The sequence below is a fragment of the Nyctibius grandis genome, chromosome 8 (assembly GCF_013368605.1).
Source record: "Nyctibius grandis isolate bNycGra1 chromosome 8, bNycGra1.pri, whole genome shotgun sequence".
Taxonomy (NCBI): Eukaryota; Metazoa; Chordata; class Aves; order Nyctibiiformes; family Nyctibiidae; genus Nyctibius; species Nyctibius grandis.
In genome coordinates this window covers 42,346,688-42,369,146 of record NC_090665.1, presented here as the reverse complement: position 1 = coordinate 42,369,146, position 22,459 = coordinate 42,346,688, and the positions used below count along the sequence as shown (strand labels likewise).

General features: G+C 40.4%; 1 protein-coding gene across 2 annotated transcripts in view; it reads right to left on the bottom strand.

The window, feature by feature from the left end:
* Positions 1–1,665: 1,665 nt before the first annotated feature.
* The window catches only part of ELAVL4 (ELAV like RNA binding protein 4), a 63,275-nt gene continuing 42,481 nt past the window's right edge, over positions 1,666–22,459 (bottom strand). The window contains exons 3-7 of one of the 2 annotated variants that reach the window (XM_068406113.1): positions 19,144–19,247; positions 8,439–8,592; positions 7,826–8,051; positions 6,369–6,407; positions 1,666–2,014 (exon numbers count right to left, since the gene is read on the bottom strand). In XM_068406113.1, coding sequence (XP_068262214.1) covers positions 1,666–2,014; positions 6,369–6,407; positions 7,826–8,051; positions 8,439–8,592; positions 19,144–19,247 — 872 coding nt within the window. The remainder of the gene's footprint in view (positions 2,015–6,368; positions 6,408–7,825; positions 8,052–8,438; positions 8,593–19,143; positions 19,248–22,459) is intronic. The other variant, XM_068406114.1, reaches the window with a different exon arrangement.

Genomic DNA, 22,459 nt, shown 5'->3' with positions numbered 1-22,459 from the left:
TCCCTTAGCTCTGTTTTCCCCAATCTGAATTACATTAAAATAAAGACCCAGTTGTTTTCTTTTCTACTGTGCAGTAAGAAAAAATATTCACAACAAACATGACAATATATCAAACAATATTTCTACACAAGTTACCTTGATACCTCTGTCACTTAAGTATCATAAGAAAACATTTTAAGACATATACAAACAAAACTAGCAAAGTGTTACAACTTATAATAAATTAACCAAAAGAAAAAATAACTTTATATATATATATATTTATATTATATATACACATACACACACAACAAAATGACACAATAATATGCTTCTTCCCATAGTTTAAGTAAACAAATAAGTAGACTAGCCAAACTAGCTATATTTGATTTTGGCCATATGCATCACATCGGCAATTAAATAAATAAGTGTTTCAAGCAACATAAACAGTGTTCCAAATGTGCCAACACAGCCCAATTATATTAGCTTGGGCTATAAAGTGAATTTGAAAATTCTTAACAAATTTAAAGCAAATGTATTTTTTTCTAAACACATTACATTTAACTATGATACTAAGATATGTAAATAATTTTGTAGCACCTACTGCTCAAACCAAGGAAGTTTTTGATCAAAAAAATTAATTTTTTTAAACTTTTGTTCTGCTGATATCCCATACTGATGACTTAAAGAAAAACCGTCTTGCAACTCATCTCCTTGCTTTTGGGTTTTGACTGTGGGTAACTGCGTGCCTGGGAAGAACACTCTCCCGTACTGTATTTAATATTTTTATTACATGCTATGAAAAGATACGAAGATCATCTGTTTGTAGCCCATCCTTCAAAAAACAATCTACTAATCCAGTTTAAAACACACATCTTGATCTCTAAAAAGTTACCAGTGCAGTATGAACATGACAAAGTTGTCAATTTCCCCTAAATTAGCCAGTCAAAATATTTTTTCTCAAATCCAGATTCTCTTGTAAAAATTCTTTATATTTTATAAAAATAGATTTTTCTTGAAACCCATTTTCAGCAAAGAGACCACCTCTTTGGCAACATTGTTAATGTTATTTAAATTGTTATGTCATCAGGTATCCCCCTCTACCCCATTCCCTAACAGAAGACTGTTTAGTTCACATGATACAAAAGAAAAAAGGAAAAATAAAAAAAGTTGCAAAATTATGTTTTCCTTTTTGCAATTTTTATTGTTCCTCTTTAATTTATGTGGGGGGTTTACCAATCTGATTCAATCAATGTTTTGAAAAGAAGAAAAGAAAACAAAAATCTTTTTTCTCACTTTTAATCCCATTAGTTTGTAAAAATTGTTTTTGTTTTATTATTTTTTCAAATGAGTGAATGGTCATCTTAAAAAGACCCACCTTCAAGGAAGGTAGTAAAACTAGCTGGCCGGGTAAAAATCCCTGCACATTGTTATCTATGTATATTATATTCAACAACGACAGCTATGAAAGAACATTCAATGCATCAAAGGTTTTTTTGTTTTTTTCTAAGCATTATAAAATCCTTTCCTGCTCCTCACAGGATATCCAATGTTTTAATACTTAGGCAACACTGGCTTATAAAGTCCATGGTTGAATATAAGCCTTGAAGAGTTTTTTTTTGTTTGTTTTGTTTTGTTCGTATATATATTTATATATATATATTTTAGTAAGTAAGGATATGAAATTCAGGATTTGTGGGTTTTATTGGTTTTAAAGGAAACTTGCAATACTCTGTCTCCTAAACGGTATCCATTAAGGCTGGCAATCGCCATGGCAGCTTCGTCGTAGTTGGTCATGGTGACAAAGCCAAATCCCTTGCACTTGTTGGTGTTGAAATCACGGATCACCTTGACATTATTGACTGCTCCAAAGGGACCAAACAACTGCCACAGCACGCTCTCGTCCGAGTCGGGAGACAAGTTGTAGACGAAGATGCACCATCCAGTCCCAGTGTGACCAGGGATATTCATTCCGACAAGGCTCGTCATACCATCAATTGTGATCGGAGAAAACCTACCAAGTAAAAAGAGGGGTCTATTCTAAATATATCTCTTGGCACACGCTACATGGAACCAAGACTTTAAAATAAATAAGCCAATGTTAACAAAGGTTCTTGATCCTGCCCCTGGAAGATGACTACATAGCAGCCACCCTGGGACTCCTACTTAAGTGGAGGGGAGCTGTACTAAAAAAAAACAGACCAAGTCCAGGCATAAATGCACCTCCCTTCAAGGATAAGCCCTGCTTAGATGTATACAGGGATCTAACAGAAGAATGCTTAAGGACAATCTACATCAAGAAGGGCCCGCACACGCTGCTATCAATAAGAGTTCATTTAAAGAAGCCTGTACAAATTTGCTTACTCCCATCACTAAAATTAACGTAGCTTCAGGGCAATGGAGATCTAATGCTTTACTTTTTACTAGTTTGCAGCGAAAAACCCCCAAACTTCAAGACTTATTTTAGGGGATTAATATGAAATGCCATTGTCAGGATTCAGCTGTAACAGTAGCCTCTTTAGCTAAAAATACTATTAGATTTAGAGCGACATCTCAAGTTTCTTAATTTCTCTCCTAACATAGTCCTTAATTGACAGACATTGAGAAAAAAATCCAGTTGTTAAAAAAGTCCTAACACTGGCCACACATTGAAGATTTATGCAGCAATTGTAGAGTACGTAAAACAGCACATTAATATAATTAATGAGCATGTCAACTAATACCTTCATACTGTGAGACTTCATGTCCACCACAGGCTCTGAGGTTCTTCGGATAGTCAACGTAGAGAGACAAGCTCCTAGAAATCTAATATAGCACCCTAACTTTCCCCCACCGTTGTCTCTTGAGACCTGTTTTCTCAACTTAAACATCTGAATTGGGAAGCTAAAGCCAGGTAGCGTGTTTACGAACACAGAACCACCATAGAACAATATAGGCTGGACAGGATCTATGGAGGTCATCTGAGCAACCTCTGGCTCGATGTGAGGCTAACTTCTCAAATTAGATCTGCTGCTTATGGCCTCCCATAAGAAAGTTTTGAAAGTCTCCACCGATGGAAGCTCCACTGCTAGAGCCTCTGCTTCAGGGCTCCACCACCCTCACTGTGAATGATTTTCCCTTCTACTCAGCTGAATTTCCCCTGCTGCAACACATTACTGTTGGCTCTTGTCCTTTTGCAGTTGACCTCTGAGAAGAGCGCAACTTCATCTTCTTTCTAATGCCCCTTGCAGGTAGCTGAAGACAGCAGTCAGGGGCTAAACTCTACAGCAGCCTTTCCTGAATTTCACCATGTTCCTCCAGCTTGTCACAGTTTCCCCAGTGGCAGCCACGGCCAACAGCACAGTGACTGCCCCTGTTCCCTCATCAATACAGTGTCACCCATTAATGCAAGGACGGTGCACTGCAGCCCGTGACTCAGGTTATTAATGAAGATGTTAAGCAGTATCAGCCCTCAGGATCAACATAATTTTCCTTTCATCAGTTTGAAAAAAAAAAATGACATGCTTTCTGAAGCTACACTTTGGGATGTGTTTTAAAATAAAAACGGCACAGAGGAAACGTCTTAATAAAAATCCAGTTTTACACGTACCTTCAATATGATGAGTTTTAATACCAGAACTGAATAATAATTCCTCAGGATTTTCTGAGCAATGACTAAGGGAGTGGAGGGGGGGACTCAGTGTTGCTGAGTGAGCTCTTATGCTCTCCAAAACTTCTCCTTTTACACTTGTTAATATTTCCACACACGTTTAGCAATCTGCACAATATTATGCAATGTATATTAAATAACCATAAAAAAAGCTACACACTTGATGGCTGCTCACCATTCTGTTGACTCCTGACAGCACTTTATATGTATATTCAAGTAAAAAAGACCCTTGGAATATACATCTTAAGCTGAGGAACATCACTGGGGTGTAGCTATGCTACAAATGAGCAGCTCACAAATGCTCACAGCATCGGATCCTCAGACATACATACCAGTGTGCAGACAGTTTATTAAAAATACGTGGCAATTTTCCAACTGAACTTCACTTTTGCAAATCCTACTCTCAACATCTTTTAGTTTCTCTCCTGCATACTGAAACTAGTAACATTATCATAATGGTTCAGCATGGCTCTAATCCATGGTATTTCCCCAGCTGCTGAAAACAAAGACAGCAGGACAAGGCCAATTTATACTGCTTCTTCCACCATATGTGGAATTGTAAATAAGGCGGTGGGGACTGAGAGCTTGTACAAGCCAACAGCTTCAACTTCTTCTGAAATTTGGAAGATGAGACTTTAAGCCCATTGCTGACAAGTGCCAACCGTGCTAGTAACACACGTAAGGCAGCAAACACTCCTTTTCTGCAACGTTTAGCGTGAAGTACAACACTAATGTATACACTACTACATAAGGGATGTTACGGTCAAATCTGTACGATGCAAAGCTGTGCATGTCACACAGTATGTTATGAAGTTTTGCATTTTTAAGGGATGCTGCACCGATGTAAAGGGTTAAAGTTTCACACAGTTCACTGGAGAGCGGCTCTTCCCTGGAAACCTCTAGGAGTTGTGCAGCTTTCCACTGTTTATGTACCATGAGCACAGGAGCTGCCATAAATCCAAGAAACTAGTGCAAGTATATTGACACAAATACAAGATAACCTATTGCATAAGTAGCTTTGCTACTAGCAAGTGATCTGAAATTAGCATCAATAAAGCCTTTTTTCCACATCAGCACATCTCGTTTTCCATCAGTACCACGTAATTAACTTGGGGAAGGAACAAACTGACCCCCAGTCCAGGGACACTACACTATGGATATGTTTGAGGCAATTTCAGAAATTTTTATGAATACAGTATTTTTTGTGTGATGCTATGCCTGTAAATACAGTGTTTGCTAGTGTAAGTTTTCAAGATTTGCTGGGAGAAGACAACTAATTTAAGATGCCTACAAAACAAATCACAACAGTTTTTTAAAGTCAAGACTAACATTGCAGACTCTGAATATGAAGAAAGCAAATGCATAACCTAAAAAACACAGGTAACCTCTTTCCCTCTGTAGGTCATAGGAAACAGAAATCAAACCCTCACTAGTTCGGACTAAGCCCTGTTTGTCCTCCACCACACACCAGTCCCATTCCAGGGAAAGCAGGGGAAAACCCCCGGAACAAACCCATCCTTCTGACACTGACTTGTACCTGACAGATACTTGAGGCTGAGAGTTTCGCCACGTTTTTGGCAACCTATCAAGAAACAAATGAGAGGGGAGAAGGCAGGAGAAGCAGTGTGTGATAAAATCAGGTGGTAAGTCCTGACTCATCGTATCACCATCATCACTAAGGACGTCCTGGATGTAACAAATGTACTAAAGAACACCAGCAGCAGTGCTTCTGGGAAGATACCAAAGTAATTGTCAAAACACAGGTAGTGTAAGTACTCTTAAGATTTGTGACTTGTATGACAGCTACTGTGCAGTAGTTAAAACCCATGTTACTGCCCACTACTAGCTAGTGTAAAGATATACTTACCGTACCATTTTACAGGGTGAGCTTTTAAAAAAAAGCTAAAATAATTTTCAAATGTGGTGAGTAGACATTTCAGAATATTAGGAAGTATTTTCTCATCTTAATTGTGGGGGATGGCTGGACATCTTACGGTAACATCAGGAGTAAGACTACACTTTTATTTTGCCATAAGGTTCGCTTGCGTTGATGTGGGCCATCAGAAGAAACACTAACAACATGTCAACTCATTTCAGCTATCAAACATGGAACATACTCATGAAACAGCAAAAATGTTTATAAATCAGCTGAACTTCACACATGCGTGCACATACACACGAACACACAGAGCTATTTTAAACAAAAAATAAACCTCAAGCACCAAGAAAATGTCAAAGTATTAAACCTGTAACAAAAGAAACTTAGGGCTGATTAAGGTGCACACAGCTATATTTTCAAGTCAAACTTGTGAAGCCAGATGTAGTAGAAAGGTCTTAACTGTGAGATTTAGACAACAGCAGTGTAATTCTGTTTTAGACTGTTAAATTTTCCACTATCAGAACGGAGATTAGTTAAAAACTTAATTTAATAGTTCTGATTTTGGAAAAAGTGCCGTTTGGCAGGACAACTGCAGTTTGAACACTTATAGCTGTTGCACCTAAACCATTTGAGAAGCCCACCTGTAAATAAAAAAAAAAAGTTGAAAAAACCCACAGAATTTGTGCGTGTGGCCTTTAAAGTAACAAAACCAACTGAAGTCCAAACTTAAAAAGAAATTGACATGCTGGTGGAAGAAAAGAAGGAATTAAAAAAAAATAAAGTTAGTGAATTAAAAAAAATAAATTGTAGCACCAATCTGTGCCAACATGGACATCTGGCAATCTGTGGAATTCTAATTACCTCTTTACGCCATAGGCCATATTAAGCAAATTGTCCAGCCTGAAAAGAGAAGGAGGGTCTTTGGGTTAATGTCTCACAGATGGCAAGATCGCTCAATGGAACTATTATTAATAGCGTTCCATTTTCAAAGAAGAAACGTTCAACAAGTTTCCCACACATGTAAGGAGCCTAACAACTCCCAGCCTGCTTTGTTAAGTCCGAGGTTGTGCTTAAATTTCCACCACAGCATTTAAAGTCATTTTTAACTTGTCTACAGTCTTAGAGAAAACCTTCACTTCCAGGGTTTGGTTTTAAAACATCCACTTCCCATTTGCCTTTTTTAGACAATATTAGTATGAAATTTTTGCACATAGTTCAACTGTTCACCTTATTACAGTTTACATATTAACTGTTCACCTAATTTACAGTTAACTTGGAAATAAAATGTTACAGTCCAAAATTGCTGGAACTGGAAAAATTCTTAATTCTAACTGCTTTAACATAATATATTCTCCCCATTGTATCACATATATTTAGTATTAATCCTCCACAATATGTCAGTCTAAACGGCCACCAAATTCTGCAGAATATAATCATCTGCTTTCCATGGGAGCATGCTAAAGTCCTTCTATCCATGGAACAATTCAGTGATAACCCCAATGGACACAGCTGCGTGCCAAAGACACAGAAACAAGTGTAAATTTAATGTATCCAATGACTGACTTTTTTTTAAAATTATCTTTAATTCTTCAGCACTTTTCAATTATTTTTGAATAATTCTCTGAAGGCAGTATGCAACTTAGTTATGCAAATATGCCCAAGTTTTCTTTTTTTGAAGGCAGACTTTTTATTTGAATGCTACAATGCCCAAAAATTATTATCAAATATAAAAGTAATGAGAATATCACGTATTGCTAACTCTGGCTTACATATCAGATGGAAACAGTATATTCAGAATGCAAAGCATAAAACACCCCTGAGACTATCTGAAGAATCAGACCAAAGACTAATACAAGGTCTCTTTATACTAAGGGCAGATATCTCAGGCTAATAAATTTAATGATACTGCTGCTGACTGGAACAGACTCAGCTTTTTTCCTGCTACCAATCCACTGTCATTAACATCAAAGTCTAAGCTGCATCAAAACTGTAATGATATAGCAGAAAATAAAAGCATTACCAAGAAATGAGAAAGAACAGGATAGTCACTGCTCATTTGATTATCAGTGTAACTCTATTCTGTCCTCCCTTTTTCTATGAGAGTTCACGAGATCTGATTGTACAGTACTTCAGCTGTTTTAGTAAATACAACATGACTACTGCTGTCAGCAGATTTTCCTCCTCATTCTCCAGGAAAGAATATTTAATTTTACAAAGAAAATCAGGTCAGCCTACGCAACTAAAGCATATTTTCCTGCGCAGCACCTGCCCCACATTGTCATCGCTGGTGGAACTTCAGTTCTTTTCCAGGTAATTACCTGAATCTCTGAGCCTGGTGGTGAAGTGGTCCAGGGTAGCGTCTGTTGGGAGACTGATACAGCTGTGAAAGGAGTGCCTGGCTTGTTTTCTGGCTGGGGTTATTGGCAAACTTCACAGTAATTGGTTCTGTAGCACCACTAGGCTTCTGGCCATTTAGTCCCTTTATGGCTTCTTCTGCCTCTATTCTCTTATCAAAACGGATAAATCCCACACCTCGAGACACCCCTGAAAAGCAAAAACACATGAACAGATGAATATTTGGAGGAGCAGCCTCATCTATGTAACGAACAAACAGAATGTTGGTTTTGCCTTCACAGAATACACAGCTTGCAAATTAAAGTCCTACAAAGAAAAATGCCCTTCCCAAGCCGTCTTTCTCCAACATCAGCCCCTACCATATTTAATGTAACAATTTTAAGTGAACAACATTCTGCATTTTGAGATCTCTTGTTGAAGAGGTAGCTGTTATGCCTCCAGTTACGCTTATAAAGAACCAGGTACTGCATTTTACACTAGAAGTCGTATTGCCTTAAACCCCAACTGACAGCAAGCTTCTACAATTTTGCTATTTCCACAAGAACATGCATATATCAAGAAAAGTTTTCTTTTAACCTGTGACTTGATCAACCAGAATCCGTGAGGTGATGATGCGCCCGTATTGTGAGAACAACTGCTCCAACTCTTTCTGGGTCATGGTTTTCGGAAGGCCGCTGACATACAAGTTCGCATCTCTGATCGATGCTGAACTTGGACGGGCATACGACACCTATGGATTGAAGAGAAGGGAAGGTGTGTTAGTAAGCTAGAGCCACCCTCTGCATTTTAAACGGACTGATTACCTTCTGTTTTCACAAGCACTAACCCTCAAGTTCAGACACTACCTGTTCTCCAAAAGCAACAAAGCCAGGAAAGGCTGGAAGAACAAAGGAAGAGCTGGAGAGACCTTAAAAAACAAATGCGAGGGTTCTTCAAGTGCAGGCGCAAAATAACTATTGTTCAGAGGTAGATTAACATGCAACTTCCCACACACGGCTCTGTAAATTTACCCCTATGGGTTGTGGGCGTATGGATGATTTACTGTATCCAACATGTAATAACCTTAGCACATACATAGCACTCAAGTTCCAGTATGTTTTATTTTTTCCCTCCCTCCAAGCATCTGAAACAGATCAGGTTATTTGCAGAGTGATCTTTTGTGCTATTTCTTTGTTTTCATCCTGAGCTGGCAAGATCTGTTCTGGATGAACAGTAAAGTACTGGTGAAATTAGACTAAACGAACATCTGCTCAGCGAACTGTATATTGACGCTCATTGTCATAGCTGCAAGTTATCATGAGAAGTTCACTTGCACTTTAAGCCCAGAACTGGACCATAAAAATATTATGACCAAGCAAACCAGAAAATCTAGCCGAGGTACTGCATATATGCTGTTAGAAAATTATTAAATCAACTCTCTCTTAACTGCTCTTCTACCTATGAATCAGATTTGTAATTATAGTATATGCATAAAAAGCCTTCTGCACTTTAAAAATAATATATACATTTAGAATACACACATTTAACATAAAAATACTTCCCGGATAAAGCCTAATGGCAAGCATTCAGCACGGATCATGAAGAAATACTTTGCAACACATCTGAAATAGCATTGGATCCAAACCTGAATATTTTGCACTTCATCTTGATTTATTTAAATATAAACAGATCAGTACATTCCTACATTATGTCTTGAAATGTGTCTTGGAAGGGAATGGGGGGGTCCCATCATGAATACAATGCTTTCAGCAACTGTCTTCCCCTCTTCCTGAACCTTAGCCCAAATACAAATGATGTCAAATGGATGTCTTTATGTGTTTTATGTGTCAAAGAGTTGTCTTTACGTGCTCCACACCTAAAAATAGATGTTGACTCAACACAGAAAATGATATGAATGACTAATATTTGCTTCCACAATCTTCTCTGCATAATAGCAGATAAACTCCAAAGATTCTAGATTCTAAGGTTTTTGGCAACTTCTTTATAACTTACATGTTTGTACATAACCTTTTAAATCTAACATTTGCAGAGAAGGCTAGAGAGGAGGTGGAAAAATTTAGGGAAATAAATGTGAAAAAGAGGTTAGATAAAACATTTGCATCAACTGAGGCAAGCTCAGGCACAGCACAGAGGCACAAGCAGATATAACAAGCAGAGAAACCTTCAGGTGCCGAGATCAGTGCTGAAAGGGAGAAGTATATCAGGGTGGAAACTATTCTGTGTCTCAGTCATTTAGAACCTTGCAGCCCATGAACTCCTGATGAGATGCAGCATTGAAGTCACTTAATCACTGGTCCCAAACACCCCTCTGATGATCCAGGACCAGAACACACCCAGCACCGCTTGGCTTTTATGTAGCTAAGATCAAGCCAGGTACTTGGGGAAACCAGGGATAACTACACTGTGCTTTCACCTACAGACACCATGCCGAAAATCACCAGTTTTGACCATGATTGGTTTCGTGGCTTCTCATTTACACCCTGTGCTAGGGCATTCAGAAAAGTAGGTTCTCCTTCCATGCTCTGCAAATGCCTTACCTTGAGAGGGTACCGTAAGGGTTCAGACACCTACAGTTTAACCTACTTTAGGAATAAAAGTTTAAAAAACACTTAAGAGCCTCTCTGGAGTGGGGGTAGGGACCTTACCTGTTCCTCAAAACTAAGAGCTGCAAAATTAATAAAGTTCCTGGGAAAACAGCCAGGGGTTTCCTTTGGGTTTTCTCACTCTGGCACATTCATTAACCAAATGCCACATTACAGGGAAGATGAAAAGTATTGTGATATGCAAAACACACTACTTCCCAAAGCACCGAGTGCCTGACATTTTATATATAGACTTCTACATACAGAAAGTGCTCTGCTCTCGTGGGCCATGCAGACAGGCAAGCGTGTGTGCCTGCACACACTCACAAATCCACCTACTCACCGCACACGTAAACACCTGTCGCTGCTCAGGTCTAATTTTTATTTCCTCCTGCAATCAAACATTCAGGCTGCAGGGGAGCCTGGGCCAAAGAAAGAAGCTGCCAGAAGCAACTCAGCTGTCTTTAACATCAAGGGAAAAAGTGGTGAGTTGAATGGACTCAAGGCTAGTAATGTCAATTATTTATCTGCTTTTGAATCTTTTTCATCTTCCCTCTGAGGTCAACCAATGAACAAATCGATCTGTTAGACCACACCATCCTGCTTTCAAGCTATTATTCGGTTAGTACTGAGGACAGGATGTCTTCCCGTGTATTAGCTATTGAAGAAAACGCCCACCTTGACCCCTCCACCAGACCAGAAGCTCCTTGTGCTGTGAGAGTTAAAATGGGAGCCAAAATCAGCTTCCATTTTATCAATGAAAACTGCAAAGCACTGGGTGAGGATGCTGCATTAATTCTTTATATTCACACTTAAGAATGATTTTTTTTTTTGCTCACAGCAGTGCTAGCGCCCTAATCATGAAATAGCATGTCAAAAAAGAAAAGAATATGGAAATCCTAGCCACCACAAGAAATTCAAATAAATGAACTGGAGTATGCCAAGCCACTGTTGGACCCAGGCATTTCTCAGCATTAAAATGTTTGTCCATTTGTGTGACAGTCGGAGGTCGAACGATGGTGTTATATTTTTCACTGCATAAGATCATTTAGGAGTTCTTCGGTCAAATTTGCAAGGGAGATAATAAAACATTGTACAATTCATTTTATGGCTTGCTGGCCTCTGATGTTAGTTTCTATAAATATGTATACTAACTGTGAAAAACATTTGCTAGGCTATTTCTCATCTGACATTGAACATTATACTAAAGAGAAGCCCTTACACAGGCTAAACAGCCATCTCTGAAGAGTCTGCACCACTGTGCAAATGCTATCACAAGGTCATAAAGTCCAGCACTTCCCATATTCCATGGTAATGCACATTTTCGTTCAGGAGCACAGAAAATATTTCCAAGTTAAAGTAATTATCTCCCCTATTCATTTCCTACCCATTTTCCCACATAGAAAACTTTTTGAAAAATTTCTAACCTCAAGACTCTTTCGAACATAAATTGAAGCAGTCTGGTCTTTCCAAGCCAGAGCCCCCAGCAAAAGCACCCAGAGGCATGAACGCATCCCATTTGTCTTACCAAGGCAAAGCGCTGGACATGTAACAGCAACCATTTAAACACTGACCCTTAACCACTTCACTGCTGCTCATCATAAGAGATGCCTTCAGCTCATATGCTTATCCTGGACTGCTCAAACATTAAGTCCATTTCTAGAAGCCTCCTCCCCAAATTAATTTTTCTGTGGAGCGAGTCAGAATAATCTGTCAACTCCCGCCTGCTCCAAAGAGGAACGGCATCGTCCTTCCCTGAAACAACACGCTCTGCCAGCAGAGCCACCCTGCCCTGGTCAAAACATCTGCTGACAATCCACCTAGCAGCTCGTGTCTTTCAAAAACAAAACTTCTCCACAGAGATGTGACGTCCTCCTCTGCATCCAGTGTTACCTACCTGGGGAACGTGAAACTAGCCAGGTGCCTTTAATCAGAGGGTGCTGCATGGCAGCACAGGCATCCACAGGCCACCACCCCACCCCACCGATGGTACCTGCAATCCCTGGGGCACCTCTCCAGCCACGAGCAGATAAGGTGCAGTCTGCATAAAGTGACTCCCTGGGCAGCTTTCAAAAAGAAAAAAAATGATTGTGTAACATTCAAAAATACTAAACTTCTTGGTGACCTTAATAATTCTGAAAGACTCTGCCTTGTCTCTTTGCATGACACACCCTCAGATGTAGGACTTCTTGCATGACTTCTGGGGTGAGTCATTTTGCTTTTTTCTGCCTGAGGTCCAAACATGTAAAAAGGGGACAACCCTTCCTTCACTTGCTGCCTCTTATTCCACCGGTACGCATTGTGAGTGCTTTAACACAACCACTCAAAGAGCCTTACATGTGTAAATAAGCACAATCTCACTTGCTTCACACACATACAAAACCAGAAGTAAAATCTGCTTAACACTTCTGGCTATGGCCAGAAGAGACACTTCCCCAGAGCCACATCCAGGCCCCCGTCCACACCCTAATTTTGTGCAAAAACACAGATTTCAGAAACCTTTCTGTGAAAGCTACATACTTTGTCAGGACAATCACACACAAAACCCCTCTGGTCCAGAGGCTGAAGACCAAAATCCAGAATACTTTCACATCCACCGCTTGCACTGCTTTGTCCTTTCTCTTCTCCAAGCCCTTGGCTGGGGGATGGAGGGGAGTGATGACGCACTTTACTGTTGAGCAATTAAATGCCATTTTACTGGGATTAATTATGATTGCAGGTAAGATACAATGGTCTATCCCATCATTTCAGGAAAGACATCCATAGATAATAACCTAGAAGCACTCTGGCTGTATCAAGAGCAGGGATAAGAGAAATAATTGCTCCAGCTCTGTGGAATGAAAAGGATTCACTAGCAAAACTGAAGCAGTTAAAAGAGAAATCTCGATTAAGAGAAGATGCACAAAAAATAAAAGTAAAGACTCTCTGGTGCCTGCTGAAAGCAGCAGAGCCAGATCTGAACCTTCAAACACAGCACTGAAAGGTCCTTCGAGCCGCAGCATCACTACGGGCACAAAGGGTGGAGGAGGATTTGTTAATAAGCACTACAAAGTCCAAAGGGTTATGCAGACAGAGGCTCCCAGGGAGCAAAAATGAAGCCAACTGAGTTGAGGTTTTCCAGGACTGTGGCATCTTTAAAGTTCCTTGACCAAGGCTTTGTCCTGGGGTGGAGCAGTCACAGCAAATGACCCCTCTTCATGACTAACTCTGAGCTACCACAAAACACAACAAGCAGTTACCTTAATTTTAAAAGGAACTACAGAACAACTACATCCCAGATCTGCAGCTTGCAAATGCCTGTAATCGGAATTTTCAGGGAAGGAAAGGAGTGCATGTTCTTCTATACCTCTACCCCCTACAAAGCTTTGCTAGAGCTCGGGGGGAAACGCAGCCAAGGGCATCTGAAGGCAGCCGGTGAGCCGGCAGAGCACAGGGTGCAGCACACGCCCTGTCCCCGTACACGCGGGGACCCTGATGCAGCTGCATACATGGGAAGCTTTAAAATGCAAACCCCTCTGCACCACAGCCCAACATGCTCAGATCCTCCCAGTATCCTCCACCCCCTAGACCCTCCATCTCCTCTCCCTCACAGAACACCTAAGCCCTCTCTGTGCTTTCCTCTCTACATTCCGTTTTCCCCAGCTCCCCCACAAATCAGAGTATCTCCAGATCTCTCCATACACCCTTCCTTTACCGCCCAGCCTTGCACAACATCCCATTTCTTCACTGGGAGAAGCAGCTGCAGGTGGTGACCAGCCAGCTCGGTGGCAGGTAGCCCCTGGGGAGGCGATGACAGAACACGAGCGGAAAATGCATGGTTTTCGGCCGAGCATTGCACCAAGGGCACCCAACACCAGAGCTCTGCTACCGTAACTATCAGCAAGCCAGCGCTTTCTGGCTGCAACTCCAGCTGCTGGGTTTAGCTTCCCCCACGCGGTTTGGGATGGGGCGCGGAGGATGCAGCTCTCTTCCCCACCGCTCGCTGCCGCAGCCTTCCTCCTCCTCCTCCTCCTCCTCGTGTGTCCCACGCCTCCTTCACCCGCTGAGCATAGCTCAAAGGCAATCTTTTTGACAAATGACTGTAGGACAGAGAAGTCTGAGAGTGCTGTAATTTGGTTACCGTACAGTGACAGGACGGTTTGTAGTTTTGCGGACAATTACAAGAATTAACACAGACAGACTGAGAGCCTGAATTTTGTAGAAATATCTGGCGGTTTGAAAAATGCCAGAGAAACCAAGAGAAATAGCAAGACCTTTTGAGCAGTAATGTTACTACTTTGCTTCCAGAAAACACAGCAGTACTTTCTCCACAGCCCTATTCACTGTATTTTAAACTAGGACCATCCAGTCCTAATGATCAAAACAGGAGAGTAAAGCAGAAATAAACATTTTGAACTAACAACAGGAAGTGGAATATAGCTACTGCTATTTTAACATGTTATTTATTCATTTAAATGAATACAGAAAGCTTCTGACCACAGAGGAACGATCCTATCTGTTTGGTATTTTATCATGCGATAGATTTGATGGATTTAAGAACTGGAAGGCATCAAGGGCTCAGAGAACCCAGATTCCTTCTCCCCTCGCTGGAGACGTCTCCCTCTGCTCCGGCAGCGTCACAGCATGCTACCTGCTCCTGTGAGGGAAGGAACAAAACAACCTATTTCTCAGGTGACAGAGAAAAGGAAGGAGAGGGGACACAAGACTGCACTTCAGGGGGGCAATGGCTCCTTTTAGATTTCAAACTTCCTTTCAGAACTCCGTTCCGCCCTTGTTCCAGCATCCCCCAACACAAAGCCAGGTCACCTGAATCCCCGTGTAAATTGTAAAACGCTTCCTTCACACCCTTTCAGACGTTGTCCTTTTTCCAGGGCAAGGCAGCACAGTTTAAACAATCTGTACCCCATGCATCACACATCTTATTTTCCTTCTGATATTTGATGCAACTGAATTGCCAGGCAATCTCCAACAGCAGCAGTGACCTTTCATATGCTTTTATGGATAGGCAAATTTAATTTCTAAAAATAGATTCAATTTCTGGAATACATATTTATTTCAACACATGCTGTATCTTCCTTCATTCTAAGCTGTTTTGTAGAATTATGTCAAGCTTTAGCTGTAAAAATAAAGTGAAGCTCTTCTCCCTCACAAGATGTTGATGCTGCTACGAAATGGCGTAAATAAAATATGCACTAAAATCAGCTGAGGAGGAACATAACATGTATAACCTATTACCACCAAATGCATAATGCTTCCTCCAATGCTTTCCCCAAACAGATATTCTGTAAATAGTCACCCCTCGACTTTGACTTGAAAGGGCATTGTTGACTTAAATAAAATGCACATAAATATTTTAGCTGCTACAGTGAAAAGGGATTATTTATTGGAACAATGAAATAATAGAAAGAACATTTCTTCAGTTATTTTAGTCCGCACATCTGAGAGCAGACTGTGCCTCGCTGTTTTGCTGATCCCGCTATAAAACCAGTTCCTCCTGTGACTGCATGGCTGTTTTGCAAGGCGTCAGGAGAGAGAGAACATTAAAGCTGTCACAAAAATGTTACAGAAGTGAAAAGGGCAGGATTTGGGGACACACGCAGAAGATACATATTATTTTTCTAAACAAGAATTAAGCCTCATGGGGTCAAAAAACGAGTGCAAATATGACCCCCGCCCAGAGCCAACTCATGTCCAGTCTAGGTGCAAGGGACAGCAGAGCCCACAACTGAGCAAGGAGACAGGACACAGCCAGCAGGACCAAGGTGACCTTGGCAAGCAGAAGTAATTTGCCCCTGTAAAAGGGCTTTCACAGATAACTCATTTCAACTTTCCACCAAAACAGCTTCCAAACAAAAGGTAGCCAGAGAAATGCTACCTGCAGGGCTGCAGCTCCCCAGCGTACATGGGCAGAGGCCAAAGTTCAGCCTATCCATCAACAGGACACTACAGATTCATTCTGGGGCATCAAAACCAACCACACTCATGAAGAAAACAGAATAAAGTAATGCTCAGTGCTTTTCCAGCTCAATGTTATTCTGGTATTTAATTAAATATTTTTTAGCCTACAGAACTACATGCCACCAAATCCCCTTCTATATGTTCTTCTGAGACAGGCTTTTTTAATGCCCCAAAGTGCATTTTTAATAACTGCAAAGGGCATCTAGCTAGACTAAAGTAATAGGCTCTGATAATTAAATATACTAATTCCACGAATTAAAATACTCCAACCTTATAATGAATCGCAGTGAGATGCTGGAAAGGGGCGTGTGGGGGCAAAAGGCAAGCTAGGAGACTTCAGCAGCACCGAGTACGATTTCTCATCGCTTTGCAACCCTTTGGAAACGAGGGATGTCTCCGGCGACACGGGCACTGCCGGGAGTGGTGAAAACACACGATTCACCACTCAGCATGAACACTGGGAAACCTCCATCCCCACCACACAGTACCAGGGAAGCAGACCTAGTTAATTAAGATTTCTAAGAGCAAAACATAAATAACAATGGAAAAAAACAAGGGGGTAAGGTGAGGTAATTGCATGTGATTCTGCAATTAAAAATTGGGTTGGAAAGTGCCAATTAGGTGTCCATGTGTCCAAAGCCTGGCTAATTCAACAGAAGGGTCCCTTCGGCTGGTTTTAGGCAACAGCATAAACACTTGAAAACAATTTTGTTCACAAAAAGCGCACACATCTTCCCAATAACTGAAGAAATGATGCAGCTCCTGTGCATGTAGGTTAGGTCAATCTCTTTCCTTATTCTTAAATTTTAACAGCTTTCAAGAGCCCAACAAAATTTCATGTATTCTATAAAAGTTTACTAGCTATTTATAAGCATGAAAAACCCAAACCCAATAAACCACTTTATTCATAAAAATTTATACGGAATTGAAAACATTCTGCAAAGATGTTTTAGCATGGAAACTTCCTGGAAAACAAAAATCTTACTATACATGATAAAAAGGCATAATGGTTTAATTTTGCTTGTGAGAGAAATGTAAAATAATAATTGGGGTGGGTTGGAGTTTTTGGAGGCCTTTTTGTAGCTTATATGTTTCCTGTAACCTTGGAACATGATGAATACAATAGCATTGCTCTGGCTCACAAAATCAAAAAAACAGAGGCAAAGCAACAAAGGTGTTTAGGACAAGAAATGTAGCACCTTTGCTAATGCTGAATAATGTTCAAAATGTACAAGTGCTGCATTAAAAACTGATCTAGATTTTTCAAGTTCCACTGAGTTTTTAATAAAGTATTTAGAAGATAGGTTAGTACTTTCGAAATATTTATTTTTCCTGATAATGTGCCTTTAAAAGCAATTTGGAGAGCAACTTACTGCTCAACTTTTCATTGTAAGCAGAAACTGCTGAGTCCAAGCATGAATTTCCACCTGCAGCAGTAGATAAGACTGTAGATTTTGCTGCTTTGCCTTACATATTCCTGCAAGTTTTTCTGTTTAACACTACAAAACCATGCTGTGAGCATTTTGATACATGGCCCACACAGATATGTATGGGATGGAACCTGGTTGGTCTACAGTAGGTTTGAAGTAGCCTTCTCTACGTAATGCACGCAGCTACTCCATCACTTTCATAATCCTCAGCTCAGGACTTCTCTTCACTAATCAAACAGACCAGGGAAAAACCTGCATGAAACAATCCTTAGAGACACACAGGAATCCAACAAATATTTTTGCTTTAGGGAATACCACTTTGTCCGAACCAAAATCTTTAGTAAGAAAGAGTAAGTACAATTATAGTATCGACCCTATAGTATCTTTTTTGCAAGATATGAAATCCCTGACATAATTTGTACCAGTATTTTCAAAAGTAAAAATTCTATTTTTATATTCTTTAACATTTTTGGCTTTGAAATACAAATTAAGTACAGAAGAAAAATTAAGAAAATGGTACAAATCAAAAGCCAAATCAAATACGATCAAAGCAGTTTCAGATAATTTTAATCTGATCTGCTGTTTGCTCCCCATCAATTTTTTGATTCACATTCCCTAAGCTGTATTATTTGTCAGAATTTGGGATGTGGAAATCTTCCGTAAGCTGTTTCAGAAAAGCTTTATCAGCCATGCAGCAGAAAAAGTGACAGTGTAGAAACTTGCTTTTCTTGCGAGACCACTAAAGAAGGTCGTTGAATAACTAATGGTCTATTACAACAATGAAATGAGAGACTTCAGTGGGATCTCTAATCCCTCCAGCTTTTAAAAGAATAAATCAAGCTAAGGATGAGAAAATTGAGAAAAAAAGATGGGGTGGGTTTTTTTTTTTTTAGAATGACACATTCTAACTTTAGAGAAACATACTTTCAACACCCAATAATGACATGAGTGTCACTATAAGAAAGCTCCGTGTCAAGGTATTTCCCATTAAAACACAAGAAAATGTGTAACTTATGAATACACCTTCACGTACTTCACCTCTGTTGATGGTAATGGTATCACTGCGGCTGTTTTATTCTACATTTAAGCCTCACTGCAATGCTTTAAGGAACTTCATGTTACTTTCCCCCCTTTAACAACAGCAGCAATTTCAGAGATTTCATCTGTGGTCCTACCACTGTTCCAAGGAGAAGCCTGTTAGCCAAGCACCCCTTACAATGGAGATTAAAGTAGTGATGAAATTGCCAGAAAGCATTTCAACTACTTTCTCCACTTCCTGAACTGAGCAAAAGGCATTTTGTACTGTCTTACCTTTATGGTTTTGGTCTGGAGTCTGAGTCCATTTAAAGTGTTAATGGCTTTCTCTGCATCCTTTGGATCAATATAGTTAACGAATCCATATCCTAAACTCTGCCCTGTTGAAACACAACAAAAAGAAAAAAGGACTCAGTATTTTTTTAAGCACAGGAACAACTTCCAAGAGTGGGAATGCACTTTTCTTACACTGTTCCATTTCATCCCTGCTTTTCCCTATGGTCTCTATGCTGTTCTTCACCATTTCATTATCTCCCTAACACACTGGAAACCAACACAAAAATTTTACATTGCTGCTCTGAAGATCCTTCTTTAAAAAAAAGAAAAAGAAGCAACCCCCCACCCCGCCTTCCCCAGGAGCTTCCGAAGTGTATGTGTGCTTGACAGCACCAGAATCGTGTAATCATTTTGTGCCGGATTCCTAATAAATGTGACTGGCTGACCTGCCAGAGCAGTAACGAGGCCACCTCTTAAAAACAATAAAAACCATACACTTAATTTTGCTACTGTTTATAAACAAGGTTATAAGTGTTTAAAATGCAAACATTAGGGAACAGTGTTTTAACACTGACCTTGAAGCAGCTGACTGAGGAACAGACAACCACCTTCACGTCTCATTTTATTGCTCAGCAAGCAGCCAGGAAATAGGAAGAGAAAGGACAGATCAATTTGCAGCAGGATAAGGGACCACATTAAAGCTTTCCTCCATGTATTACAGATGACAGAAGAACCAAGCCAGTACAACTGCTGCACATGGGATGGCACGAGCCCACTTCAGCAGCCAAAATCATTTCAACAGCTTCTGTTTTACTAGTGAGATCCATGCTCGCAGAAGAGAAGACCTGGGATAAGTAACATGGAGCTGGAGGGGCCGTGCTGTTCACACTACAGACACTCATCCACACAGCACAGGGACAGAGCTGTGGGTCTGCAATGGGCTGTGGGAACCCGTACCAGAGCGGTGCCTTCTCCCGATTCCCAAGTACCAGTTTTGCAGCATCAATTCTATTAACGCAACGCGATAGACAGCCGCTTCCAGATCCCTTCCTCCCCGAGCCTCCTACTGAAATTATTTTGCACATTTGGAAAACGCAGCAATCCTTCTGTGTTGTGTGTTTTTTTGTTTGTGGTTTGTTTTTTTTTTTTTTATTAAGGCACATACAGTTAAAAACATACACACATAATCAAATTACAAGACTAGGCGAGCCTCAGCAGGCAGACAAGCAGTCCTGCGTTTCAGCCACGATCCTCATACACCCATCAGTGTATCTGGAGAACAGCAAGCTAAGAGATGACCTGCCTCTGGGCACGGATGTGCAGGGGATCTAAGTGCTCCTGCTCACAGGGTCCTAGAAATAAAGCAGGTGAAAATCCATCCCAAGGAGAAGGGCAACACTTGGGGAAGATTTCTATTCACGGGAGCAGCGAACAGCGACCCAGCTCCTGCTCCCCAGGAGTGAGCTGAGGCTGGGAAAGCAGCTGCACACCAAGCGCCTTGATGTGCCCTGGAGGCACGGATCCTGCCTCCCAAGCACAAAGCTTTGTTTCTTTGTCTCCTGGACTACAAAAAAGCATCTGTGTGTTTCTCAAAGTCAGACGCCACCAAAAATACAGCATTTGCTGTAATACAAATACAGGGAGCGCTTCTGTCTTACAAAATCAGATCAAAGCCCTAAAAGCTGCTAACTATGTGATGGAAGACCTGAAAAAAATCCATGGAAACACCTCAGTTCATGCTTAAAATGCCCTCATACAGGCATAAGAACAAGAACTGTTTTTTTTTTAACCTACGATATATCCAGGGAGCAATTCCATCCAATCAATTTAACTTCAGAATAAAAGTGTAAAAACATATCCAGTCTTCCTGGAGAGCTGAATTAATCTCAAGAAAAACATCCTTACCCAAGTTACATGACATTAACCAAGAACGAGCTGAAGTCTGACTGAGCAGGAAGCCTGGAGCAGAAATACTGCAAAGATACTTTCCATGCCATGCCTTCCTCTTCTTGTCTACCTGAGATTTTATACAGCCCCGGTCCCTGTGCCTCTGAACACATCAAACTCTTCACATATCTGATCCTCAACACTCCTAGGCAGAGGAAGCCTTTCTCTAGGAAACAAACCTCCTTCTACAGAGGAAGGGAGACGCAAGAATCAGGGCTTGGCTAACCAGAGTTCATGTCCCTACTTTTCCCATTAACCATCTATCAACCTTCAGAGGTACGTAGATACAGGCATAGCTGATGCAAAGCCCTGGGGTTTATGTCAGTCTGAACATGGGCTTCCATGTCCAGCCACTGTTATTCTCAAGACACATGAACAGACCAACCTCTACAATATATACAGTGATTTTTAATCATCTCTCACAGGAACATTCTCACTTTTGTTAATACTTCTGGAAGGAAGAGACCATGGATAACAAACCCATAGATGACAAGCTCTAGGGAAGGGAAATAATGGCAATACAAGAAAAAAAATGACACAAAAATGTCACAGACCATTCATTCCTTTCCTTGGAGTTCTTCAGTAACATTATTCAAGTTATTTAGGTATCACCATCTGATTCTCACTACCAAGTAGAAACATAAACAAATATTTTCTCCAAGGTGAAGGAGAAGGAGCACCAACACAAAGCTCCCTGCATGCATGCTTGCAGAATCTGGCTTAAAGAAAACAGCTACACTGTCATAAAATTTTGCCTAGAATAACAGGTACACAGAAACATCATTTCCTTTTGCTAGTACATACTCCTGAACATCACAAAACATGTAAAACTTGTAACAGAATTTAAGGCCTGTTACTCATAAGCTATTGGCTGTGATTTCATATCAAGTATATTAATTGCTCTATTGGCTGGATTATATTCTCACAAAAAAATTTGGGTGAGTCTACTCAGCACTCTGAACGCTTTTTATTAATTCAAAAAAACCTCTTTTATCTTAAAAGCCCCCTCAAACCCCACACCCTTTGCAGCCTACTGAAATCTTGGAGCAGTTGTTTCAATTAGCAAATTCCTGTTGCTGCATTATGCCACACGCTTCACTTTGTACCAGCAAACCTGGAGGGAGAAAAATCTTTCAGTTAAGAGCTTGCCACTTCAGGGGTATATTTTGTTTGGTTTATTTTGTATTTTCAAGCATCTCCCCTAAACACCATCATTGCGATGAAGACAGGCACTCCCCCCTCCATCTCAAAAAACTGAAAACAAAATAAACCCAGAAAAAAAAAAACCTGAAAAACTTTACGACTGCTGGCAGACATCATAAAGTTTTAGTGTGCTAAACATTTACAAGCTAAGAAACTAAAAAAAATT